The sequence below is a fragment of the Rhipicephalus sanguineus genome, chromosome 8 (genome assembly GCF_013339695.2).
Source record: "Rhipicephalus sanguineus isolate Rsan-2018 chromosome 8, BIME_Rsan_1.4, whole genome shotgun sequence".
Classification (NCBI taxonomy): Eukaryota; Metazoa; Arthropoda; class Arachnida; order Ixodida; family Ixodidae; genus Rhipicephalus; species Rhipicephalus sanguineus.
Genome location: NC_051183.1, coordinates 68042913 through 68067009, shown reverse-complemented (window position 1 = coordinate 68067009; position 24097 = coordinate 68042913). Strand labels below are relative to the sequence as shown.

Here is a 24097-nt window from a genome sequence, read left to right as displayed (position 1 = left end):
GCCAATGATACTCTCGACCGACCAATAACGGTAGACGAAGTCTATGCTGCCATTCGCAGCAGCACCCACAACACAGCTGCCGGGGCGGACAAAATCACCTACTCCCTTATCAGGAACCTCAACGACGCTGCCGTGCAAGAACTCACGGCGTTTTTCAACGATCATTGGCAAAGCGGCACTCTCCCCCCTGAATGGAAGCACGCGGAGGTGATAATGATACCGAAGCCGGGCAAAAAACTCCAGATCGAAAACCTCCGACCAATATCTCTCACTTCTTGCCTTGGTAAACTGTTCGAGCGCGTCATCACTAGCCGCCTGCAAGATTATCTTGAGGACAATGACCTCCTCCCGCATTCAATGTATCTGTTCCGGGCACATCTTTCAACGCAGGATGTACTGCTTCAATTAAAAGAAGTCATCGATAACACCCCACAGCAAGGAGAAAACATTATTCTGGCTTTAGACATCAAAGGTGCCTTTGATAACGTCAGCCACCAGGCCATACTTGAGGGCCTCGAGGCCCTTCATTGCGGACTGCGCACCTACAGTTACATTCAGGCATTCCTGTCGGACCGTACCGCCACGGTCGGTCTCGGCTCGATCCGATCAGGTATTATCAAGGTTCCAAACAAGGGCACCCCGCAGGGCTCAGTGATTTCGCCGCTACTATTTAACGTAGCTATGATTGGCATGGCGCACGAACTCCACCGCATCGATGGCATCCATCATGCAATGTACGCGGATGACATCACCATCTGGGCCACGCGGGGATCCCTTGGAGAAAAAGAACGTAACCTGCAGCTGGCAGCCACCTGCGTCGAACAATACGTACAAGCACGTGGTCTTGCCTGTGCGGCAGAGAAGTCTGAGCTAATAAGAATTTGGAAACACAAGCCCCCACCGTCAGCGCAGAATGACCCAGGCTACCGCCCCCGAGTCGTCGTTGCTGGCCAACAAGTCCCAGAGAAAACCATCATTCGTATATTGGGTATGTGGATACAGTCAAACCGCCATGTCAATCACACACTTGGCCTCCTTCGTACCACCACGCTACAGGTGGCCAGAATGATATCGCGGGTCGCCACTCGTCGCCATGGCATGCGTGAGGAGGACACTCTAAAACTCGTACGTAGCCTCGTTGTAAGTAGGGTGACATACAGTTTGCCTTACCAACGGCTAACCAAAAGCGAACAGGACCAAGTAGACGCAATGCTCCGCAAGGCCTACAAGGCGGCACTGAAGCTACCACCGAGCACTCCCACAAGCAAGCTCCTCGCATTGGGTCTCCACAACACCTATTCAGAACTTTGCGAAGCTCAACTAACCACGCAGCTGCAGCGGCTTACGCTAACACCAACAGGCCGCGACCTGCTCCTACGCCTCGGCTATATCAGCCAGCTTCAGGACGTTGCTCGCCGCAAGTCCATTCCCGACCACCTTCGTACCACATATAAAGTCGCCCCCATCCCCCGTAACATGGATCCACGATTGCATCAAGGCCGCCGGGAAGCCAGAGTGGAAGCCCTCGAACGAGAGCATGGGCACAAGAACACCACGTACTATGTTGACGCCGCCAACTACGATCTCGCGAACACCAAGGCAGTAGCCACAGTCGTGGACCACACATTCAAAGAACGTACCAGTGCTTCCGTGCGGTGCCACAACATCACTGAGGCTGAAGAAACGGCCATCGCGCTCGCTCTCGCCCTCGGTTACAGACATCAACGATCGCTCACTGTTCTGACGGACTCTCAAGCGGCTTGCCGCAACTGTCTTAAAGGGCGCATCAGCCAACCCGCCCTCAATATCCTCCTGAACGCTACAGACACTGGCGAGCATTCCAGTACACACACACCCCGGATTTGGCATCGGATCATATGGACCCCGGGTCACATGGGGCTGGAGGGAAACCAGGCAGCGGATAGGGTAGCTCGAGGGTATGCGAGCCGAGCACCTTTCAACTCCGCTTCTGAGGAGCCCGTTCCCGTCCCTTGCGACTACTCGGCCATCCTAAACCATTACAGAGGACTCAGACAAACTTACTCCCTACCACATCGAACATTAAATAAAGAAGAATCGGTCAGCTGGAGGCAAATTCAAACCGGCACGTTTCCAAATTTGCACACCCTCAGTAAAATGCATCCTACTGCATACTCTTCTTACTGCCCATGGTGCCCAGCAAAAGCTACCCTGTACCACGTTACGTGGGCATGCCAGGCCATTACAGCCTTACCCCCGATACAAAATCCCACAGCGGAGCGATGGGAACAGCTGCTGGCCAGCGAGAACCTGGATGATCAGCTGAGTCTAATTGACCGGGCCCGTAGAGCGGCTGCTGCGAGCGGAGCCCTGGACTGAGGGCCCCCCCACCGCAAGTCAAGAACCTCCGCATATCCGGAGCTTTTCCGCAGAAGTTCTGTCAATAAATGTTTTCACCACCACCACCACCGGCTGTTTAGGATAACAACCGCGAATATACACCTAGCTTTTTAAATTGCTAACGACACGCAGAGCACGGAGGTGCTTCAGTGTGCGTAGTATCACCAGCGAGATTGCCCGAAGGGCGCGTTTTCAAACAACGCTCCTAAATTTTCCTTGAGTTTGAAAGCTGCTCTTGAGACGCGGACTAAAAAAATCACAGCATATCCACGGAGTGAATTATGATGAGTGGGCGAAGCTGCGGAGGTTCATCGGTAAACCGTGAATCTTCCGTGAATTCTGCCCAGTACATCATCACCGACGTGAGATCGGGCGCGTTTATACTAAATGTTCGATGAGAATTATGACGATTTGCAGCTCACTTTAATTTTACATGTACGCTGTGAATTTTCATTGTTTAATCACGCACAGGAGCAATCGCACACACGCACTACCTTGGAGGTCAAAATCCAGTGCCTATTTATGCGGGGTGGTCAGTGAACGGTTGTGCAGCGCGAGCGGTCGGTTTTTTCAATCAAGACGCTGCCGCGACGCTGCCTGCGTCGGCGCCGCAGCGCCGCGAGGCAAGATAGGGGTGGGGGGGGGGACCGTAGGAGGACCATGAGGCGATGCGAAGCCGGAGCACCTCCACGATCGCGTTCCGTTGGCGTTCGTTGGGCATGCTATACTCGCGGACAACTTTTCTTGGCAATGAAGCAAAGGCTACAGAGCCACAATGCACGTATCCTAACGCTAATGAATGTAGTCCCACAATTGCGTCCGTATTTTCTGGAGTGGGATATATAAAATACTCCTTCATTTTCTACATGTAGCTTTTTGAGGGGGAACGCAGTGCACACAAGCGAGATATTTGTATTTCTTTTAATTTATACGTTGTCACTTTGCGTTTTCACATGCGTAAAAACCGTGAATCTTCCGTGAATTCTGCCCAGTACATCATCACCGACGTGAGATCGGGCGCGTTTATACTAAAGGTTCGATGAGTTATGACGACTTGCAGCTCACTTTAATTTTACATGTACGCTGTGAATTTTCATTGTTTAGAAAACCATTGCTTTAGAAAACACCTTGCGTCTTTCGTTAAGCAGCTGGCGTCTTTTTCGTTTTGCTTTAGAAACATCTGGCGTTCTTTCGTTTTGTTTTTACAAAACATCTGGCGTCTTTCGTTGGTTTATTTCATCAATCAACGGCGTTTTGAACAAAATTTTTATTGTTTAATCACGCACAGGAGAAATCTCACCAGGCACTACCTTGGAGGTAAACAATGGCTGCTAATGGGAATGAGAGACAGAAGAAGTCGGCTTTTAGCTAACACTTACACTTCTACAGAGACAGAAGAATTCGGCTTTTAGTTAACGCGCACGCTGCGAATTTTTTATTGTTCAACAACGCACAGGAGAAATCTCCCACCGGCACCACCTTGGAGGTCAAAGGGTAAGACTTGTTACTCACTACTACGAGCACGACGAGGGACGAACGGGTGCCGCCTTAAGGAGCTTCGCCCCTAAAAGTGGTCCATTTCTGTACCCACTGGAAATCTGGAACGCCGAGTAAAGAATGCGTCGAACGCCACCGCGCGGCAGGAGACGCGGAGGGGTCCCTTATCGCGCTGCAGTTTTAAAGAAAAAGAAGTGTGAGGGCGTTGGGATGCAGCGCGCTGCTCAAACACGAAGAAGTAACAACCGTAACAGTTCGCGCTCGTCCTGTGTACCTGTGCGTTCCTTTCGAGTGTCCTTCCTTGTGTTTCAGCAGCGCGCTGCAAGTGTCGAGCGGTGACCGTAGTTCGTTCGTGGTCGTCTTGTGTGTGTTCGTTTCGTCAATCCTTTGCGCTCGAGCGGCGCGTTGCATCTGTGGCATACTTTTCTTCTTCTTCTGGCACGACGCACTTGGGACATAAACTAGTAGTGGGTAGTCTGCTGTGGAGAAGGAAGAGGTAGTTGGGAATGGCGGAGATACAATAAATATAGCACACTGAAACGCGGTTCCGAAAACACAGCGCGGTTTATTATTGTATCTCCGCCATTCCCAACTACCTCTTCCTTCTCCACAGCAGACTACCCACTACTAGTTTATGTCCCAAGTGCGTCGTGCCAGAAGAAGAAGAAAAGTATGCCACACATCTATCGAGCTGCTTGCGGTTATTCGTGTGACATTCTAATTTGTGGCTATGTCATTCATTGCTTTACCGTTGCGACAAAACTGACTTTTTCTATCCGCCTCGTGCGCTGCTGCTTTGAGTTGTACTGGTGGCGCCACCAACGGCGAAAGGTGGCGAAAGGTGGATACGCGCGGCTCATAGAAGCCGTGGGCAAAGCGCCCGTTACTCGCCGTTTTTCTATTCATTTTTCATTCTGGTTTGATATTTCTACTGCCGACACTGCTCCACTAGACAACCATGCCATTTGTTATGTCGATTGTTCTATATTATTTGTTTTAAAATGACAGGCCCGTGTTTTTTATGCGTGCGCGCGATGCACTGCGTACGTTTCTTACGTGCATGTGTCCAAGATGTTTGCGTGATCTGTTAACACAGATGAAATAAAAACTGTTGCAGTACAACACAGCATTCTTCTTTTATTGAACACCCGAACAGTACAACAACAATGACTGTTACTGCTGTATGCCTGCTTAAGAAACGCACAAAAGACACGCGTTTTTATCTTCGCCCAACACTCGTAGCACTCAACTAGGCCAAGAAAACCAAAATCTAACTTGCTGAACGTTTTAACAGCCGTAACACAGCTGAATAATAATGCGTGAAAGTACTTTAGCAAATGACCAACAAACATTCACACAGCGTTTTGTTTTGTTCACAGACCGTGTTAACATATGAGAAAGTTCTAACTGCATTGCAATCACATATTTCTGAATACCTAATCACTTTGACCACTGAAGCCACAATCCTCTAACACATGCGCTTTAAATTGAGCATGGCATTACTCAGACTTATATAGGAAATGCGCACGCGTGGCATTATTCAGATTTATATAAGAAATACGCACGCGTGTAATGTATCTCGTATGCTAGATTCTCCTTTGGTACGTGCAACTCAACATAAAATGCGATTATAGAAGTAATGTTCGTGGAGTAGCGAGCATATAGAAGTGCAACTACTTAAAGCTTCACTTAACTTTGCAAGAACGGTATTCCAATTGTAATTCATTATTAGCCGACGCAACAACCTTAACAACACACTTGTTGCACACAGGCGTACCAGTTTGACGCGCGAGGCCAAGCGCGGTATTTTAAGTGTAGCACAATCGTGCGCGTACAATACGCTAGAATATTCTGGCACAATGTCGTCAAGCTTGCAGTCACTTCAGCGGTTCCCACGATGTAGCACCAGTTGACGTCCTCACGTCATCAAACTGCTGCGACGCCGAGAACTACACACACAGCTGACTTGGAAAAACGCGGTCTTGCAGAAAGCCATCTTGTCCAGCAACCAACGGACAAAAGTACACAACTGAGGCGTCTGAAACATTGCCGTTGATGAGAAGGCAGCTGAACGAAATCAGGGTTCATCGTCCGACGTGTGGCCACCGCCTTACACAATGTTAACGTTGCAACGTCCAAGGAAGACGCGACGAAGGCGACGAGCCCAGCCCGCCTTGTCGGGTGCGCTGTCTACTACACAGTGCACAGCGCGCGCTCTCACGGCCACCGAAAGAAATAAAAGAAAGTGGAGAGAGGAGTTAACTTGGAGCATGGCCAGTCGGTGGCAGGAAGAGGAGGCGTTGCAGCGTCGGTGTGGCGTATTGTCGAGAGATGGCGCTAGTTTGTTTTTGCGTAACGGTATCCCAATCTTCATTCAACATGCATGGGATCCTATGGGGGGGTTGGGAGAGGGTGCAACCACCTGAGCCGAGCGGTGGTGCCACCATACCGATGCACGAGGCGGATACCTCGAAGCTGCGATCTTTTTTTTTTTGGTATTAAGAACTTCAATTCTCCCTTTTGACATAACCGGCTAACCCTGCTAACCAAAAATTTTATTAATTGAACTTTCCTAATGAGTGTCCCAAATGATGTCTTTAACCATCTTAGATGCCAGCCGCTACAGAAAAAGCATTTGTGCAGCCAGCGAGCAAATACCGCATTTTCCTTATTTTTGAGGATTTCGGACACATTTCTTGAAACACCTGCTATATTTATATTCACCCAGTAATCGTCGAACGTTTATCTATAGGGTATATTTGTATGTCTGTGTACCATCAGAGGTCTACTCACCAAACAAGGCGTGCCGTCCGGGTAATAGGCGTATTGTAGTTGCCATCCAACCCGGCGAATGTAGTAACAGAAGGTCTTTAGCCCTCTCTAAAAGGAGAGATTAGAACTGATATCAACAAAAGATTGGGATATTTAAAAAGCAATATTTCACATTTTCTCTCACTTAACATAGAGAACAAAATACACAATAAACCTTTAAGGGTCTTAAAGCGCGCTTTTCGAATTTACGCCCTCGTATACACCTTCTCAGCGCCCATTTTGCTGAAATACACGAGAGGAAATCCAGCAGTCATTGGGTGGTAACCTTTAACCGCCACACTCGCAGCTGGAACCCATGAGCTATGCTACTGCAGCCCTACGAAACGCCCCCCCCCCCCCTCTGCGCCCACGCCAAGACGCCCCACCGCTGCAGCACTTCCGCAGCCAGACACCACCTCCGCTGTCACCGACGTCATACCTCCCGCTGGTGGGACAGTGCTACGCCCAACGAAAACCGACGTTTGGCGCGCCCCAGACAACCACCCAATCTTCAACCACTGCAGGGAAGCCGGGCACACCCACCGCCGCTGCCAGTACCGACAGATGGGGCTATGCGGTTTAGACATCAACGCGCGGTGTCCACGATGGGGTGAACAACCTCACGACATCACTCACTACCTCGCAGGAGCGCAGTGGACATCCCGAGAACCTTGCCAGTCGCCATCGCCAGGCCGCCACATGTCACCGCTGCGCCGCTAGTATACCGGCCCTACTCGTGGCCGTTCCGCAAGCCCATATCCGGAAAACTAAGGGCAGCAACCGATGGAGGTGCTGTTGCTCTACAAAGAAATTTCGAAGATTCTCCACCGCCGACGGCAACTTGCGGCAAAACACGCCGCAAGTCGAACGAGGCCCTGACGTCGAAACTCGCCGCAAGTCGAACGAGGCCCTGACGTCGAAACGTCGAAACAACGCGGAAGCAGCGGAAAAAAAAACGGATGTACCCATGATCCGACGCGACGACATACCCGCAACGCATGGCAACGAACTATCGACCTAGACGTTCTTATCGACGCTCACAGCGCCACAGCTCTCGTCGACACCGGAGCCGACTATTCTGTCAACCGTGGACCGTACGCCACGAAGTTGAAGTAAGTCAAGGCCGCCTGGGAAGACCCCGAAATCCGTGCATCTGGAGGTCACACGGTAAGGCCGGCTGGCATATGCACAGCGGCATTCTCTATTAACAGCCGAATTTATCCCGCTACTTTCGTAGTGCTACAGCTTTGCTCGAGGTATATCATCACTGGTATGGACTTCTTAGGCCTTCATGGTCGAGTCATCGACCTAAAATCCTACTTAATATCCCGATCCACAGAAAAAGCACTACCACCGCACACGCCGCCACGAAAGCATGCCTTGAATATGCTGAAAGACCATGTCACGGCCCCCCTCACACGTCCGTCATCATTTCTGTCTGCACTCAAAAATCAACAAACCTAGCTGGAAGGCGTCGTTGAAGGAGACTATTACTTGTTGATGAATCGCGAGATTTGCGTCGCAAGAGGAATAGCCGAGCTGCGTTGAGGGAAAGCGATAGTGGTGCTCAAGAATTTCCGCAACGAGTACAACCATGTGAACCAAGGCACGACGGTCACCCACATTCAAGAAATTGTGCAAGCCACCAGTGCTTTCGCCCTCGCCGATTCTACCGAACCCATTCTGACAAATCGGGCCCCTAAACCAGCTTTCCAAGTCAATCCGAGCCTTTCGATGCGTAAGCAGACAGCTCAAAACCCTGCTCCAACATTACAATGTCTGCTTTTTTTCATTGTCAAGAATTCGGCGGAGCCCAGTCGTAAAACAAAGATCCTAACAGAGCAAGCTGACAGGCTACTGCGTCAGAGCCCGTACAGAGATCCGACGCGAGAATGTGAGGCAGTAAAGAAACAAGTCAACGAAATCCCACGCGACGACATCTTCCAGCCATCCAAGAGTCCGTGGGCGTCACGCGTGGTGTTACAGAAGGACAGTACCCTGCACTTCTGCGTCGATTATCGTCGCCTGAACAAAACCACGAAGAAGGACCCGTATTCTCTCCCACGTATAGACGACGCCCTGGATCCACTCCACAGCGCGAAGTAATTTTCGTCGATGGACCTCAAGACCGGCTACTGGCAAATCGATGTCGATGAGAGAGACCGAGCGAAGACTGCCTTTATAACACCAGACGGCCTCTTTGAGTTCAAGGCCATGCCCTTTGGTGTTTGCTCGGCGCCTGCGATGATCCAGCTTGGTATGGACACCGTGCTGGCTAGAATAAAGTGGCAGACGTGCCTTGTTTACTTGGCTGATGTTCTTGTGTTTGCGTCAAACTTCCACCTCCGGCGACTTGATGCTGTACTTCAAGCAATCAAGACCTCCGGACTCACCCTTAAGGCAGAAATGTGTCACTTCGCGTACGAGGAACTCCTGTTCTTGAGCCATGTCGTTAGCAAGAGTGGAGTTCGCCCCGACCCGCGATAACAGCTGTCATCACTGCCTTCCCGCCGCCCACCTGCAAGGAGACCACACGGCGATTTCTTCGCTTATGCGCGTATTGCAGACGCTTCGTGAAAGAGTTTTCACGGATCGGTGAGCCCCTGACGCAATTGGCAAAGACGGACGTCGGAATCAGGTGGGAAACGGCCCAACATCAAGCATTTCAAGAACTCAAACGACGCCTGCAGACGCCTCCGATACTTGCGCATTTAGACAAATACATTGATACGGAAATACATACCGACGCAAGCAGCATAGGGTTCGTCGCCGTCCTTATGCAAAGGACTGACCGACAGGAAAGGGTTATGTGTTATGCTAGCCGATAGCTACGCAAGGAAGAAGCCAATTATTCCAACACAGAAAAGGAGTGCCTTCCCACCATCTGGGCGACGTCAAAGTTACGACCCTACGTCTACGGCAGGACGCTTCAGGTCGTCTCGCACGATGGATCATAAGACTTCAAGAATTAGACATTACTGTGGGTTACAAGCCGGAAGAAAACACTCTGACTCTGAATGCTTGTCTCGTGCCCCCTTTAACCTATCGCCGCAAAACAACCGGGGTGATGACTGCTTCTTGGGAACTATAACTGCCAACGACTTCGCTGAACGACAGCGAGCCTTCCCGGAACTCAGTGGCCTTATGGAATACCCCGATGGCAAATTCCCGTTGTTCCGAAGGTATTCAAGCAAGCAGTGAGGCGTCATTTTTCTTACGATACGGCGTTGCCTAAAAGAACTTCACACCACTTGGACCAAATACGTTCTCGTTCTGCCTTGAGAATTTCGTCCATAAGTCCTTCAGGCCCTGCACGACGACCTGACGGCAGGACAGCTCGGTGTCTTCTGCACGCTGGCAACAATGCAGAAAAAGTACTACTGGCCGTGACTTGCCGCCGACGTCACTCGATGCGTAAGGACATGTAAGGGACTATAAGGGACGAAAGACACCGCCAACAAGACCAGCAGGCATGGCTTTCTTCAACCGATCGAGCCACCTCGGCTACCGTTCAAGCAGACCAGGATGGACCTAGTGGGACCGTTCCCAACGTCGTCTTGCGGAAACAAGTGGATCATCGAAGCTGCCGACTACCCCTCCCGAAAGACGGGCCCTGCAAAAAGGCAGTACCGCCGAGGTAGCCAAGTTCTTCGTTCAGAACATCGTCCTGCGTCATGGCGCTCCAGAGGTCCTCATCACGGGCAGAGGTACCACGTTTACTGCGGACCGAACTCTGGCGGTTCTCAGATACAGCCAGACAAGTCATTGCCGGACCACCGCCTATCACGCACAGGCAAATGGTGTCACTGAGCGTCTAGAGAAGACCATCACCGCTATGCAGGCCATGTACGTCGACGTCGAACAGAAGACCCGGGATACCATCCTATCCTGCGTGACCTTTCCATGCAACACGGCCAATGGGAAACGACGCAATTGACACCGTATATTTTGGTCTATGGAAGGAGCCCGGCAACGACGTTCGACGCCTTGTTACCCAACGTTTTCGACGAAGAAAACTTGGACGTCACCGTCTAACCTGAGCGTGCTGAAGAAGCGTGACCACTCGCCCGTCTGCGCATCCAGAGCCAGCAAAAGACTGACAGCGTCGTTACAACCTTCGACGACGCCTCGTAGGATACCAGCCTGGCGAGCGTGTCTACGTCTGGGCGCCAATACGCCGACGCGGACTCAGCGAGAAGCTTCTACGGTACTTCGGATTATGCAGGGTACTTCGACGTCTCGGCGAACTTGACGACGAGGTTATCCCCGACGTCATTACGAACTCTCAGCGGCGCCGGGCACGTGCCGAGGTGCATGTGGTGCGTCAGAAGCCTTTCTATGCGAGCTAAGAAAACCTGTGGACGCTATTTTTTGGTTGCTTTATTATACTTATTTTGTATATCATGCATGTTTTCAATTTCATATTCTGTTTTCAGCACCGGGGCGATGCTTTTTCAGAGGGGGGCATTGGCACGCTCGGTATTTTGATGTATTCAGGCTTCACCCGCAATGACTGCTTGCAACGCTCCGCGCAGATCGCGTCGCGATATTTCGAAAGCTTCACAATTGTTTTAGATCATTCCATTAAGATTGCGCGCACGAATGGTCTAGCGCCTTCGAGAGAATACGTGGCCACAAGCGATAACACTGAACCCGTCTATAGCAAAAGTATAAAAGACGACACTCTTTACCGCTTGTCAGTTTTATCGACGGCTGACGCTCTTTCACCGCTATCAGTGTGCAGTGTGTATTGCTGTAGTTTGACTCTCCTTTCCCGGCCGCAAGTTCGGCAAAATAAAGAGTTTCCTCTTCGACAAGCCGACTTCTGCCTTCGTCGACGTGACGACCCCGTGACAATATATACCAGGTAGCGTTGGCTATGAAAGCAACACACGTTTGAAGGACGACGTTGATAGCGGGACTTCCGATCAAATTGGTCCAGGTGGGGTCCGTTAATGTGGATATACGCGGATTCAATCAATCAATCGCGTTGAATCGACTTCAGAATGCGTCTCCTGAGTACAAGATTGAGCCCGCAACGCGGCCTACGCTTGCACGTAGCTAAGGGCAGCCATGGAGCGTGCGCAGCCCCGAATAATTGAATGGTTGCTATCATTGCCGCCGCGCTCGCCGGCTGAAGCAAAATTAAAACAAATACGGTGAATGTGACGTTTAAAAGCCACGTGGTTCTCATCATAAAGCGCCTACTCCGCTTTTCAGGCGAGAGCACTACAAACTGCACCTGGCTGCGCTCTGCGCCTCAACAGCGCTCTCCCTCTACCACGGGATGACAGCGCTCCTACTCGTGTTCGACCACTGAAACACGTCGGCTTTGAAGAGGGCACTTTCAGTGTGCTTTTGAGTGTTCCTGTTCTCCCAATATAATTTGCCATAACTCGCGGCCCTGGCGTTTCGCCCCTACTTCTCTCTTCTGCAGATCAGTGTCTCAACTTTCGGCGCTGGCGTTTCGCTGTGTCTTCGCTGGCTTGGACAGACTAAATAGGCCGTCGGCGACGCTGGCGTTCACGGGCGAGGCGCAGGAAGTGCGAACGTAGGAAGTGCCAGGCGCCTACCCGAGACATGAGACGCCGCAGGGCAGTCCCTTAAACTGTACCGCTGTTCGAAGGCTTGGGACGAAATGTATTCTGCCAACTTACATCCCGCTAGTCAAGCGCGAGAAGCAGACGATGAAGGATGAAGGAAGAGCGAGGACTATGCGCACTGGTGACCTCCCTCTCTCCCTGGCGAACGAAAGCAACCTGAAGTGACGTGATGGCGCTGTCTTTGTCCATAGGTGAAGTATGGTGCAGTCGCCGGCGATCAGACGCGAAGGTGGAATTTGCAGCATTCGCTCTTTGAGATGCCTAGGCGGCGGTATTTAGCGCAGCAGTTAATTGTGGTTCTTCTTTACGTGTAATAATTTGTGAATATGAACGTGTGATTGCTTTGGTGCCTAGTGTAATGAAAGATTTCGCTTGTACGTTGTGTATTAAGCGTACTTCATCTCATAACCAAGTGGCTGTACGCTCTGGGAAATAGTTGCACAGCGGTTTAACCACGCCGGTGTCACGTATTTTGGGCCTATTGATCTTGTCGTCACCAGTTTACCAGGGATATGCCGTTTAATTGGGGTTTATGTGCTGTTTCAGGAGCTATCCTACATGTACAGGTACTCACAGGATGATTTCAAACGCTGGACAAGTGGCCGTTCACCAACGGAGCACGCCAGTGGATAAATGGTGGCATGGTGTGCATGCGTGTGCTCTCCTAAGCAATCAAGGCTCGCTCCCCAGCCTTCTTGGCCCTGGTGTCGCCAATTGACGACACCGCACAAAAGTTCCCTTAGCACATTGGGAATGAAACCAAAATTGCTAATTCTTAGGGTAGTAATTCTTCAATGATCCCCACTGCGATCGACACCACAAGTGGGGCACTCCTGTGGTGCTGGGAGCCACAAAGAAGAACAAGCTTGACCGTAGTCGTGCATGACGCCGAGGCGGGTACGCTGAGGCGGGTAAGCGCCATCTTGGGGTCGACGTACCGAAGCTGTTTCAATAAGTATCACACTGAAAAAGTAGACGTGGTTCACATTTTGTGTACTCTAGTGAGTAGCAGGAAAAAAGATGCCATTTTTCTCATTTCACAACCGCTGAGCCCTGATGACCTAATTTCATGCAATGTCTGTAAATACAATAACACTTGCACCACTTGCTCAAGTTTTCGTTCTTGGTCTTCTGAGATCCTAACTATTAAGAAAACATGAACAAAAGAGTCTCCGACCAACATAAAAAATCCAAGACTGAAAGGGCTAGTGCTTGAATGGCGTTGCATTCCTCACAAATGCAAGTGTTAATGGCCTCTTGACCATGATGGACTGGCATTGTGAGTGGCGAACTTGGCGGGTAACTTCTGTCGCACGTTGTGCGCGTGCGTGCAATATAGATCACAAGTGTACCGTTCAATGAGCGCCTGTACCGTCATTTTGTCACGACCACAAAGTAATCCACTCACATAAATTCAAGACTAGCTCAGCTCGTATTGTAGACAAAAACTGCCCGTAGTTGTTTTTGCTAGCCATGGTGTTTAATGTAGATTTTTTTTCGCGGAAGTTGTTACGAATCAGTTGTCATGTGCTGTCCGCCAAAGCTGTTTTTTGATGGAAGCAATTTGCTACTTTGAGGTTTAATGAGAAAAAATGAAACATTTGCAGACATCCTATATCCTGCAAAATTATACAGTTGCACTTTCCTATATTTTTGCACCACAGCACATTCATGTGAAAAATTGCAGTGCATATATAGAAATACAAGAAACAATGCGCTATGCGCATTTTCCCAGTGACACATTGTCATAGAAGTTCTATCGCTTTGATATGCAAGTTATGTTGTAGATGTGGAATGCAACAGCGTTCGCCCAGGATGTCACTGTCCTGGCTAACGTTACTTCGGAATTGCTAAGGCCACACTTCTGACTCCCGCGTCACACAAGGCATACAGCATCGTGAACCTTTGACCGCATTGAGTTCAAATCTCGCGTTTTGGGATAACAATATAGCTTTTAAAAGTTTTGAGGATGAAAGCCAAGGCTGTGTACTATGAAACAATTGTGTATTACTCTTTGATATTGTTTCTACGATACTTGATGGAAGTGTAGTGCAAAAGAAAACCAACCGTCGACGTGGAACAAAAGATGCAATATGGACTCACGTTTGCAGCAGCGGAGCTATATTCAGATGGCTGAGACTCAGCCGCATACCACTCCTGTCCAGTGATATCTGCAACAAAATATGACAACCGTTGAATATTGCGACAGTAAGCTAAAATTATAAGTTCAGCAGCAGTCGACCAAAATTGACGGCTACATGAAAGCGTCTGCTGTTAGTCTGACGTTAAGAATAATCTACGCATAACAGAGTGCCATGCTGTAGTGATGGTGGAGAACATAGGAGCCATAGCAGCGACGTAGCTCTTTAATGAGGAGCCTATTTATTCCCCTCAAAACAAACACTCGGAGTAGAATAACGGTGAGCCCATCTGCGGGTGCAGTGCATTGAGTTTTATGCATGTGACCTTGTACCATCCAGCATTATTGCCTGTGCATGCGTAGGTTATAGAATGTGTACCATAATTCGCGTCGCGCAGGAGGCGTAGTTCAGGTCAAAATATTCGACAACAACATTCAAGAAGCTTCCGATACGTGCACCAAGTCATAACGTCGTAGCACCCTTAGTACGTGAAAATGTATCAAATATAAAAGATGTAAAAGCTTGTCCGTCAACATTCACCCTCTGCCTCGAAATTTTGAATTTTGATATTTAACAGGACCCTTGCGGCATTCCCATTATTTGTATACCTCTGATATTGCTGCGTAATAGAATTTTGTTTGAGGCCGACAACATCAGCGTATATGTGCTTGCGTCTATCAAAGTTCAGCTCAGCACACGAAAGGTGTTGCAGTACTCCCCGAGGCGCAACTTCAATGATCGATGCAGCTGTGTATTCACTCGGCGTGGCGGCGAACTTCTCGATCTATTCTCGGAAAATTTGCCGTACCTTCTGGCACAACGACCCCACGTTAGTACTAGTGACGGTTACGGAGGTCGACGGTCCATAGCCCTCCACTCGTTGACACTGGTGGCAAGTAACCTAAAGTACCTACTGGGTGGCTGTCGACAACTTTATCCATCAATCGACACTTGTTGGCGAGTTTTTCCGGCTTCTATATCCTGTGAATTAGATACCTGTGTTTACTCTACACGGCTCATTTAGGGATGCTCGACCAGGCAGACGGGCGACGTCCTGAATAAACATGGCGACTGTTTCACTCGGCTTCTCACTCCGTAGTTCGTCAACACGCTGTGTGTGGCCTCGCCTTTAACTGCTCCCGAACGTAAGGAGGAACTGTCAGCGGAAGCAGTCCTAAGATGCGAATTCACGAACTACGTTACGTACGCATCTTCAAGAGAGACGTATACGTCGACTAACTCCTGTATTGCGTATTTGTTAATGGAATTGGTCATCTAGCCCTAGTCAACTAGCCAGTGCTCTGCACGTTGCGATGCGCAGCCGTGATAGCTCACGGGAGATAAAGAATTTAAAAAAGCCATCCTTGTGAGGCTTTAGTTTTCGATGTCTTAGGCACACCTGCTCACATTCAGGCTTGTCGACTAACATGCCCGAACTACCGCATTGTTAGAAGGTTGAACTGTGTGCTCCGGTTTGGCAGCAGTGAATGAAATGTAAACGTGTGTTTAAACGCGCTGAAACCTTCAATGTATCGGTACAGGCTAGTTGATATTCCATATTAAACTTGCGTACAGTGCAGGAAGAGACAAAAGGACAAAGAACCGACCCAGAGGAGCGCTATCTGTGTCGGTTCTCTCTGTCCCTTCGTCTATTCCTGCACTGTACGCAAATAGAATACCGAAACCTACCTTTGCTACATGTGGGGATGCTGACAGTAGTAGCAAGCGTTCCTCCCATACATCCACCACTGTCCCGATGCAAAAACAGCCGAAAACGCGAAAACAAGGCTGCTCACTTTGCATAAACACAATTTGCCGATCAGGCATTTATATCGTTTTTTTTGTTGCCGGGTGTGTGCTCCATCGTTATTTACCGGCCACAGATTTAGTGAAGAAAATACGGCAGTGATTGTACCGTTAGTAACAAGAAGGAACGCATAGCAGCGTTCTGTCCGAATATTTACATTCGTTGTCTTTCTTCCTCCCTAATTACTATAGACCTTCGTGCAACTATTTCTTATTATACGATAGCGCATGATTCGTTGGTACTTGCTTGGTGTTCGTTTTATCATCTAGTAAGTATGATGCTTGCGCATTAATTATGCGCGAACTATACATGTCAAGATATTAGAAAACACTGGGGACGTATAGCTATGCGTAGGGTCGTTCAACGTGAAGCAACGCACCTATTTCGCGACCATCTCAAATGTATTTGAAAACAGAAATCTACCGGGTTTATTACACTGAAAACAGTGAATTGTTACAATATTTCGGGCAGAAAAAAGTTTTTTGCGCACGTGGAGCCTTTGGAATTTTGAAAAATTTCAGCTGATTTATGCTCGTCATAAAATTTAATCTGAGAGTATCATTCTCGCTTCAATACCAAATTTGTTTTACCTATTAAGCAAAGGCGTTTGTGTAACGCGATGGAAGCTCAATAATATTGCTGCAGTTTTAAACGCGAAGCATTTCTTAGCGAACCCTAGGTACCTTGGGCGTTTGTATCTATCTATCTATCTATCTATCTATCTATCTATCTATCTATCTATCTATCTATCTATCTATCTATCTATCTATCTATCTATCTATCTATCTATCTATCTATCTATCTATCTATCTATCTATCTATCTATCTATCTATCTATCTATCTATCTATCTATCTATCTATCTATCTATCTATCTATCTATCTATCTATCTATCTATCTATCTATCTATCTATCTATCTATCTATCTATCTATCTATCTATCTATCTATCTATCTATCTATCTATCTATCTATCTATCTATCTATCTATCTATCTATCTATCTATCTATCTATCTTTCTATCTAGCCGCCTACGTCTTTGTGCTGTAGTGATCACCTCCTGAGCTTGGTGTTGACCAAAATTTGCATGGGGGGTAAGAGGGTTTGACAAATATGACTGAATAAAACGTGAAAATCCTGTCACGTACGGCGTCAAACCCTTTCCGCCAGACACGTGTGGCACATACCCGTAGACCCCGGGCCACGGTATAAGCGGGTATGAACAGCAAGTGATTGAGAGTTAATATATCCTAGGAGCACTGCAAACCAACCGCTTTCCCCACCCATCTAGAAATTACCACTTTACCCCCTTCATGTCCTCCCCACAGTGCCAATTTTGTGGAGCACAGGGCACGCTATACCATATGGTGGGGGGTGTACACAGTTACCTATAAGTGCATCTAAACCATACCACACGTCTGAGCTTTGGGAGCGAGCCTTAGCCAGCCACAATCTCGAAGACCAGCGCCAGCTGGTAGCGAGGGCTGTCGACGCGGCGAAAGCTATGGTTTCCTGGAATGGGGAGACCACCCCAAAGACTACGCCTGAATGAAAACAAAATAGAGATGTTTATTCGCTCTCTCTTCCCAGGAACCGCGAGAACACACATCCGCAATTTAAATGCGTGTCTAAGGAGAAACGGACATCGGCAGCGCTCACCCTACGAATGCAAAGAATAAAAATCAGGATCCCAGCAGGAATCGAACCCAAGCATTCTGAGCGGCAATCAGGTATTCTACCAGAGAGCTACGCCACGTGGTACGAGAGAGATAGAGAACAACTTTATTGTGGTCCATTACAGACGTGGGGAAGAGCGTCCTCCGCGCCCACCCGGCCATTCCCACGTGGGGACCGACAAATCTAGCCCGTGGGCCCTGTCGCGGGCGTATGGTGAAACTGCCTTGGAAAAAAGACTCTATGCGGGCGTAATGTGGGTGCAACGTTAGTGTGCTTACAGTGTTGCTATCTAATTTGAGAACGAAGCAATAAAGATTACAGATGTTCTCCTATGATACAGGTGTCATGCCGGATTAACGGCAATTGTGGTTCCAGTGTTTTCTCCGCTTAATAAATATTACACTAGTATTCCTATGATTCACGACGCTATACGCAAGCGTTGCTCGATCCCTGAGGAACACGCTAACGAAAGTTAGTGTGTTCCTAACTTTTGAGCTAACTTCGTTTCGATAATACTGACGTCTGCGCTAGAAAGTGAGGGCTGACGTTACGTCAGACCGTAAGTTACTTTTTAAACGCCAGTGTAGTTGACATGCCTAGTAAAGATGCGATGTTCACGTCGAACCACCTCGTAACGCTTGGCTGTAAGCCATAAAATGCAGCATAGACAACTACTCGCTCATTGCTTCGCATGAAGCCGATTCCCACAAGGCGTGGGATCTGCCAATTTCTTGTGTCGTATACGCCTCCAGAAACCTTGCGAAAATTTTCCATGCTTGCATTTTCTTCGGTCGTAATATTACGCTATGTGTGAATCTGTCAGCAATCAGTACTTACTGTAGGCAAGGTATATTTTGCGACAAAATATTTTCAGGTCATTGAAGGTTGTTAATCTTCTGACAAACATCACTCAGACGACTTTATACGATAATGGGAAGGCTCCCACGTGACCAAAAATTTCTTTTTCTCCAAACTATTCTCACAATTCACTGTTTTCAATGCCAAGAGTCCGCACGATTTTTTTCAAACGTTTAAATGGCTCGGATGTTTCGCTTCGAATGACCCATACCATATGTAGCCTTCGGCTGCTGCTGTGGAACTATTTTACAATGGCTGTCTGCTATATACACGTATATGACTTCACACACTCACGCGAGAATTCTTCTAATTTATAAAGTATCTTCGTATTGTATGCTTCCTTCACTAGGTTTTTCTGCTGAAGGTTGAACGGATGATTTAAATATATTTCTCCTTGCCATTCATTTTCTCCTCCAATGCTCGATTAGTATTTCTTACAAAGCTAAAGTAGAGCATGCAAATGTTATTTTACGAGGAGTATGCTATTTACTGCTTCTTTATACGTCATTCAACAAGAAGCTCCAAGGAAATGTTTAGTCGCCACCTTCATTATTTTCTATAAGTTTATCACGCTGCCACGTGTATCTGGCATAGCAAATTTTTATTCACGAACATGAATATTTGATGCGTTAGATACTGTAATGACAAAGGTTATACTTACCTCTTACTGTTGCTAAAATCATTACAATAAAACCGAGTAACTTCATGACTGATACGTGGACGTGTTTTTTAAGGATGCCGAATTGCATGTGTGTGTTAGTAGGGCTCCATATGCAATACTTATACACCGCACACCTCCAATATAACCGCTATATGCACTGCAGTGCATAAATTATTTTTTATACCTTACTGTGAACAATGCTACAAAAAGAGAATCAATGACCGAACGAGCTGTGAATAACCTGCTATTGTTGAAATGAACGAGCGCGAAAATGTTAGCGCTCTGTACACTCATGAGCCTTTGCCTTTGTGTATACAACTACATTTTCCAAAAATAAGTTTTATCATGCGTCCTCAAGTGCAGGACAAAATTTTCTTACATTTCTTTATGGCGAAAAAGACACTGAGAAGTAACTTAGCAGCTTCAAGTTCGTAATGCCACGACAAAATTGTTCTTGCCATGGTGGAAAGTTTAAACAAAATGCAATTTTGATGTCACGAAATACAGGACTAAGGTGACCAAGTTTATTTTCGGCATTATTTTGCAGTAGACTTCCTTGCATTGTTCGCTGGTACGTCAGCCCCCCCCCCCCCCATTTTCGGGCTATGCAGCCCCAAAGGGCTGCATAGCACGCATGGCGTCGTAGATCACCTGTCCGGTTGTAGCATAGATTCAGCAGCTGCGCAGCGCTGGCACAGTGCGTGCTCGCGACCGCTTATGCATCCACTGAGTAAGTGTAGCCTTTAAAGTTATAAATGATGGGGGCTATCAAACATGTAGTGTATGCGGTGTGTGGACGATATCATTGAAACATTAACGTAGAGAAGCCGTAATCTGAGTTTCCTTATACCTATATGCAGAAAAAAGCGGACGTTGTTCACGAGCAACGTTGTCTGATAAATTCGGACTAACTTTACCAGGACAAGCAAGCGATTCTTAAAAATATATCCAACATGCCTAATAGAAAAACGTGGTCGTTGTATAGCTACATTATACAGTTCGTGGAGCTGCGACTGCGGTGACTACGAGTCAGAGGTCTTGAAATGGTAAGGCAGGAAAATGTAGCCAAAAATAAAAAGTTGGGAGGACGCTTGAACTTCGCTTTCAAGTGTAGAACGCGATAGCGTAATGGGACCGTGTTCATGTCGCCTTCCCAATCGCTAGCATACTTTCGCTTCTCGGCCTCCACCTAAACCGTGCCGCAAGAAAACCAAAGTGCGGACGCGCGCCGGCGCCTATATCCATGCATGCGGTACGACAAAGCACGGAAAGCGCGCCCGTGGGCCCTTTGCGCCATCTCGCGGGTTTTCTGTCAAGCCGCTGAATAAGCTCCGAGATGTGCGCCCCACTAACACTAAATGGTTATTTAACCCTTTCAGCCCTGGATTTTTTATTTTGGTCGAGGACATTTTTTGTGTTTGTTTTCCTAATACTTATGACCTCAGAAGATCACAAACGAAAAATTGAGCCAGTGGTGCAAGTATTAATGGATTTACAGACATGACATCAAATTAGGTCATCAGGGCTCAGCGGTTGTGAAATCAGAAAAATGGCATCTTTTTTCCCGCTATTCACTAGAGTACACAAAATGTGAACCACGTCTCATTTTTCAGTGTGATACTCATTGAAACAGCTTCGGTACGTCGACCCGAAAATTGCGCTTAGCCGCCTCAGGTGACCCGCCACGGCGTCACCCATGACTTCGGTCAAGCTTCTTCTTCACTACGGCTCCCACCTCCGCAAGAATGTCACCATTTTGGTGTCAAACGCAGTGCAGATCATTGAAGAATTATTCCCCCAAGAATGGCGACTTTTGGATTCATTTCCGAGGTGCTAGGGGAAATGTTGTGTCATGGTGTCAATTGACGCCGCCAGGGCCGAAAGGGATAAACAGCTAGCCGTTACAATGCTACATGATGTATGCGTGGTGGTCGAGCGGTAAACGCATCGCGCCACGCAACCGAATTTTTTTATTATTTCTTTATTTCCATTTACCTCAACTTTTCGCTCATTGGTAACGCTGATTTTTCGCTCACAACAAAAAACGCCGACACCGGAATTCCTGCGAAACGAGCTCTTTAACGCTCTCACGTAAAAAGTTATACCACGTTTGGAAAAAAGAATAACATATGCCACAGCCTCACTAAAGAAAAGACGCGTTCATAAATATGTATAATTGTTCTTCCGCTAAATATATACATACAATTGCAATAAGTTGCATAAAGAGCACAGGGTCAGAAAAAAGTGAACCCTCGTTTCTTTATGTCTCACATGCAACTGTTGCATTTTTGACACTTTACATTTATCTGAAAGGTATATGTGCAGCTTACATACATAAGATGCGTTTTAATTCTTTGCGCTCTTTTAATCCTAGTGCCCGTTTTCGGCGGAGGATTCCGAGAATCGCCACAGGAGGAAATAAATTTAGACACTGCATATTTGTTGTTTAAGAAGCCTGACGCTGCTGAAAACCAAGTCACTCTTGAAGGTTCAGGTTATGCGATCGCCGAAAGATACTAAATTTTCAAACATTGACGTTTGTAATGCATCGTTTCTGTGCAGCGCGCAAAGCAAGCAAAGATGAAAATCAGATATCTCGGAATTTCCTTCACATCAAGCGTTCCTGTCGAAACATGTGCACACATATGGGTCAGTTGGTTCAATGTTGCTGGGGCAACAGGGCCAAGAACATGTCACGAGGAGCTCTTTGGTTTGTACCACCTCATTTTATGTCCGGTTCTTCGTACTGTTTCACAACAAATCATACCTTAAAGTGGCAGACGGACAGATGATTTTGTTCTTTAAAGCGAAGCGAATGCATTTTACCAGAGGAATAGCAAAAGGCCGCAAAATAGCCTGCTTGTGGCAGTCGTCATCGAAAGGCACTAAACTGACTGATATATTTCTAGCGAAACAAAACTAGGGCTCAGCATTACACGTGCTCATTTTAATCGGCGGAAAACTATCACATCAGGAGCATGAAATTGTTGCAGTCTTTATTTTTCGTTCAACGTCAACAAAGCTGAAGAAAAAGGAGCAAGGAATCGGCTGTGGTGTCCTTCACCCCGAACAAAGAACACATTTTAGCACGATAGCGTTAAAGAGCCCGTGTCACAAAAATTCCGGCGTCGGCGTCTTTGGCTACAAGCGAAAAATCATCATTGTACGTGACCGAAAAAGTGTTAAGGATGCAAATAATAAAAACTATGTACCGGAGGTGGAATCGAACCCAGCCCTTCGGCATGGCAAGCAGGTGCTCTACCACAGACCTTTGCCAATGCTTGGAACTTCACTGGTTCCATAGGTAAAACGTGTGAATTCCGTGCAGTCAGGGAGACCGGAGACGGGGCGACGTGGCTCCTTGCAATGACGTTCGTGAGAAAAAGTAAAATGCCGCGTTCGGTACAAGAATTGAGCCAGCCGAGACGGCTGATAAATTTGTGTGCGCTATCTCCGTGCGTCTAATGTTTGGTGTTTTGTTATTTCAGAAAACCTAAAGGCCGCCAAACGTGTTTCATCGGTTAAGTTTGCGACATTTATCCCGTGATGTTTATGAATTTCGGCGTTCACGGTCGTAGAGTGCGATCTGCTCAAGTTCACCTGTGCAAGTGTGACGCCGTGTTTGTAATATATATTGGTTATGTGACTGACTACGGGAATTTATAAGGCGAATTAAATGGTAAACATTGATTGGTAAAGTTCCTTAAAGCACTGATATATACATCAACGCTTTGCCTTTCTGACAAAACTGCGACTTTTCCGGACACGCTACCTTTGAGAGCAGACCGCCAGCGAATACCTTTAATGTACCATGATCTCGTCTTTTCTTAATGATATCATAAGTATTAGCTTAAATACTATCGCTATCCAAGAAATTATTTCGTTTAAAAATTGGGGCCGGTACGCCCTGTTGCTTAGAAATCAGCGGATCAGGTGGTCTTTCCATCCTCCTCACGTTCACTTCCCTTTTCCACCCCTTGCTACACTGTACTATACATGGCTATGCTATGTTTTACTTTCTCCCTTCCTCATCACCCTCAAGCCAATAATCCTCACTCTCACTTTCTTTTTCAACTTCCTTGCTATACCATACTACACAAGGCTATGCTATGCATTCTCTGGCTTCAAGGCTATACATATATCTGATATGCAGACATCTGGACCGATAGCCTTCCCTGGCTATCGGTCCAGATATCTATCAATGATTATGTACAGAAAAATCAGGTTCGCAGTAAGGGCGAATCACGCAAAGCGATGACATTAAATTAAACGTTATACGAAGTCAGGCTATAACACTTTTTTATCCGACCTTGCGTAACTCAACAAGACACTGGGTAAGGGAATACGGCCGCTCCGGGGACCGAAATGGTTTTCGTGTTGTCAGTCCTGTAAACGCGAAATGCTGAGAGCTGCATCAAGTTTGCGGGCCGTGTCCTGATGTCTGTCGAGGTAGCTCGAGCACTAGCACTCGTGACCATTTCTTAAGAGCAAAGTTCGCTGCTGCTGCTCGAGTGACGCAGCTCCCTCCTCCCCATCTCCCACCATTCAACACTTCTTCGCCTGGCGAAAGAGGGCCTGGACATTTGCTTTCTGCTTGAGTGGGCATCGACTGCAGGACTCGCACGCAGGACAATGCTATCGCATGCACACATCGCGTGACGGAG

At 47.6% G+C, this 24097-nt stretch overlaps 1 protein-coding gene across 1 annotated transcript in view; it reads right to left on the bottom strand.

The window, feature by feature from the left end:
- Window positions 1-19579, bottom strand: part of LOC119402042 (uncharacterized) — a 48733-nt gene extending 29154 nt beyond the window's left edge. Inside the window, exons 1-3 of the mRNA XM_037669123.1 lie at window positions 19434-19579; window positions 14394-14461; window positions 6670-6756 (exon numbers count right to left, since the gene is read on the bottom strand). Of these exons, the coding sequence (XP_037525051.1) occupies window positions 6670-6756; window positions 14394-14461; window positions 19434-19521 (243 nt within the window). The 5' untranslated portion in view covers window positions 19522-19579. The remainder of the gene's footprint in view (window positions 1-6669; window positions 6757-14393; window positions 14462-19433) is intronic.
- Window positions 19580-24097: the final 4518 nt, after the last annotated feature.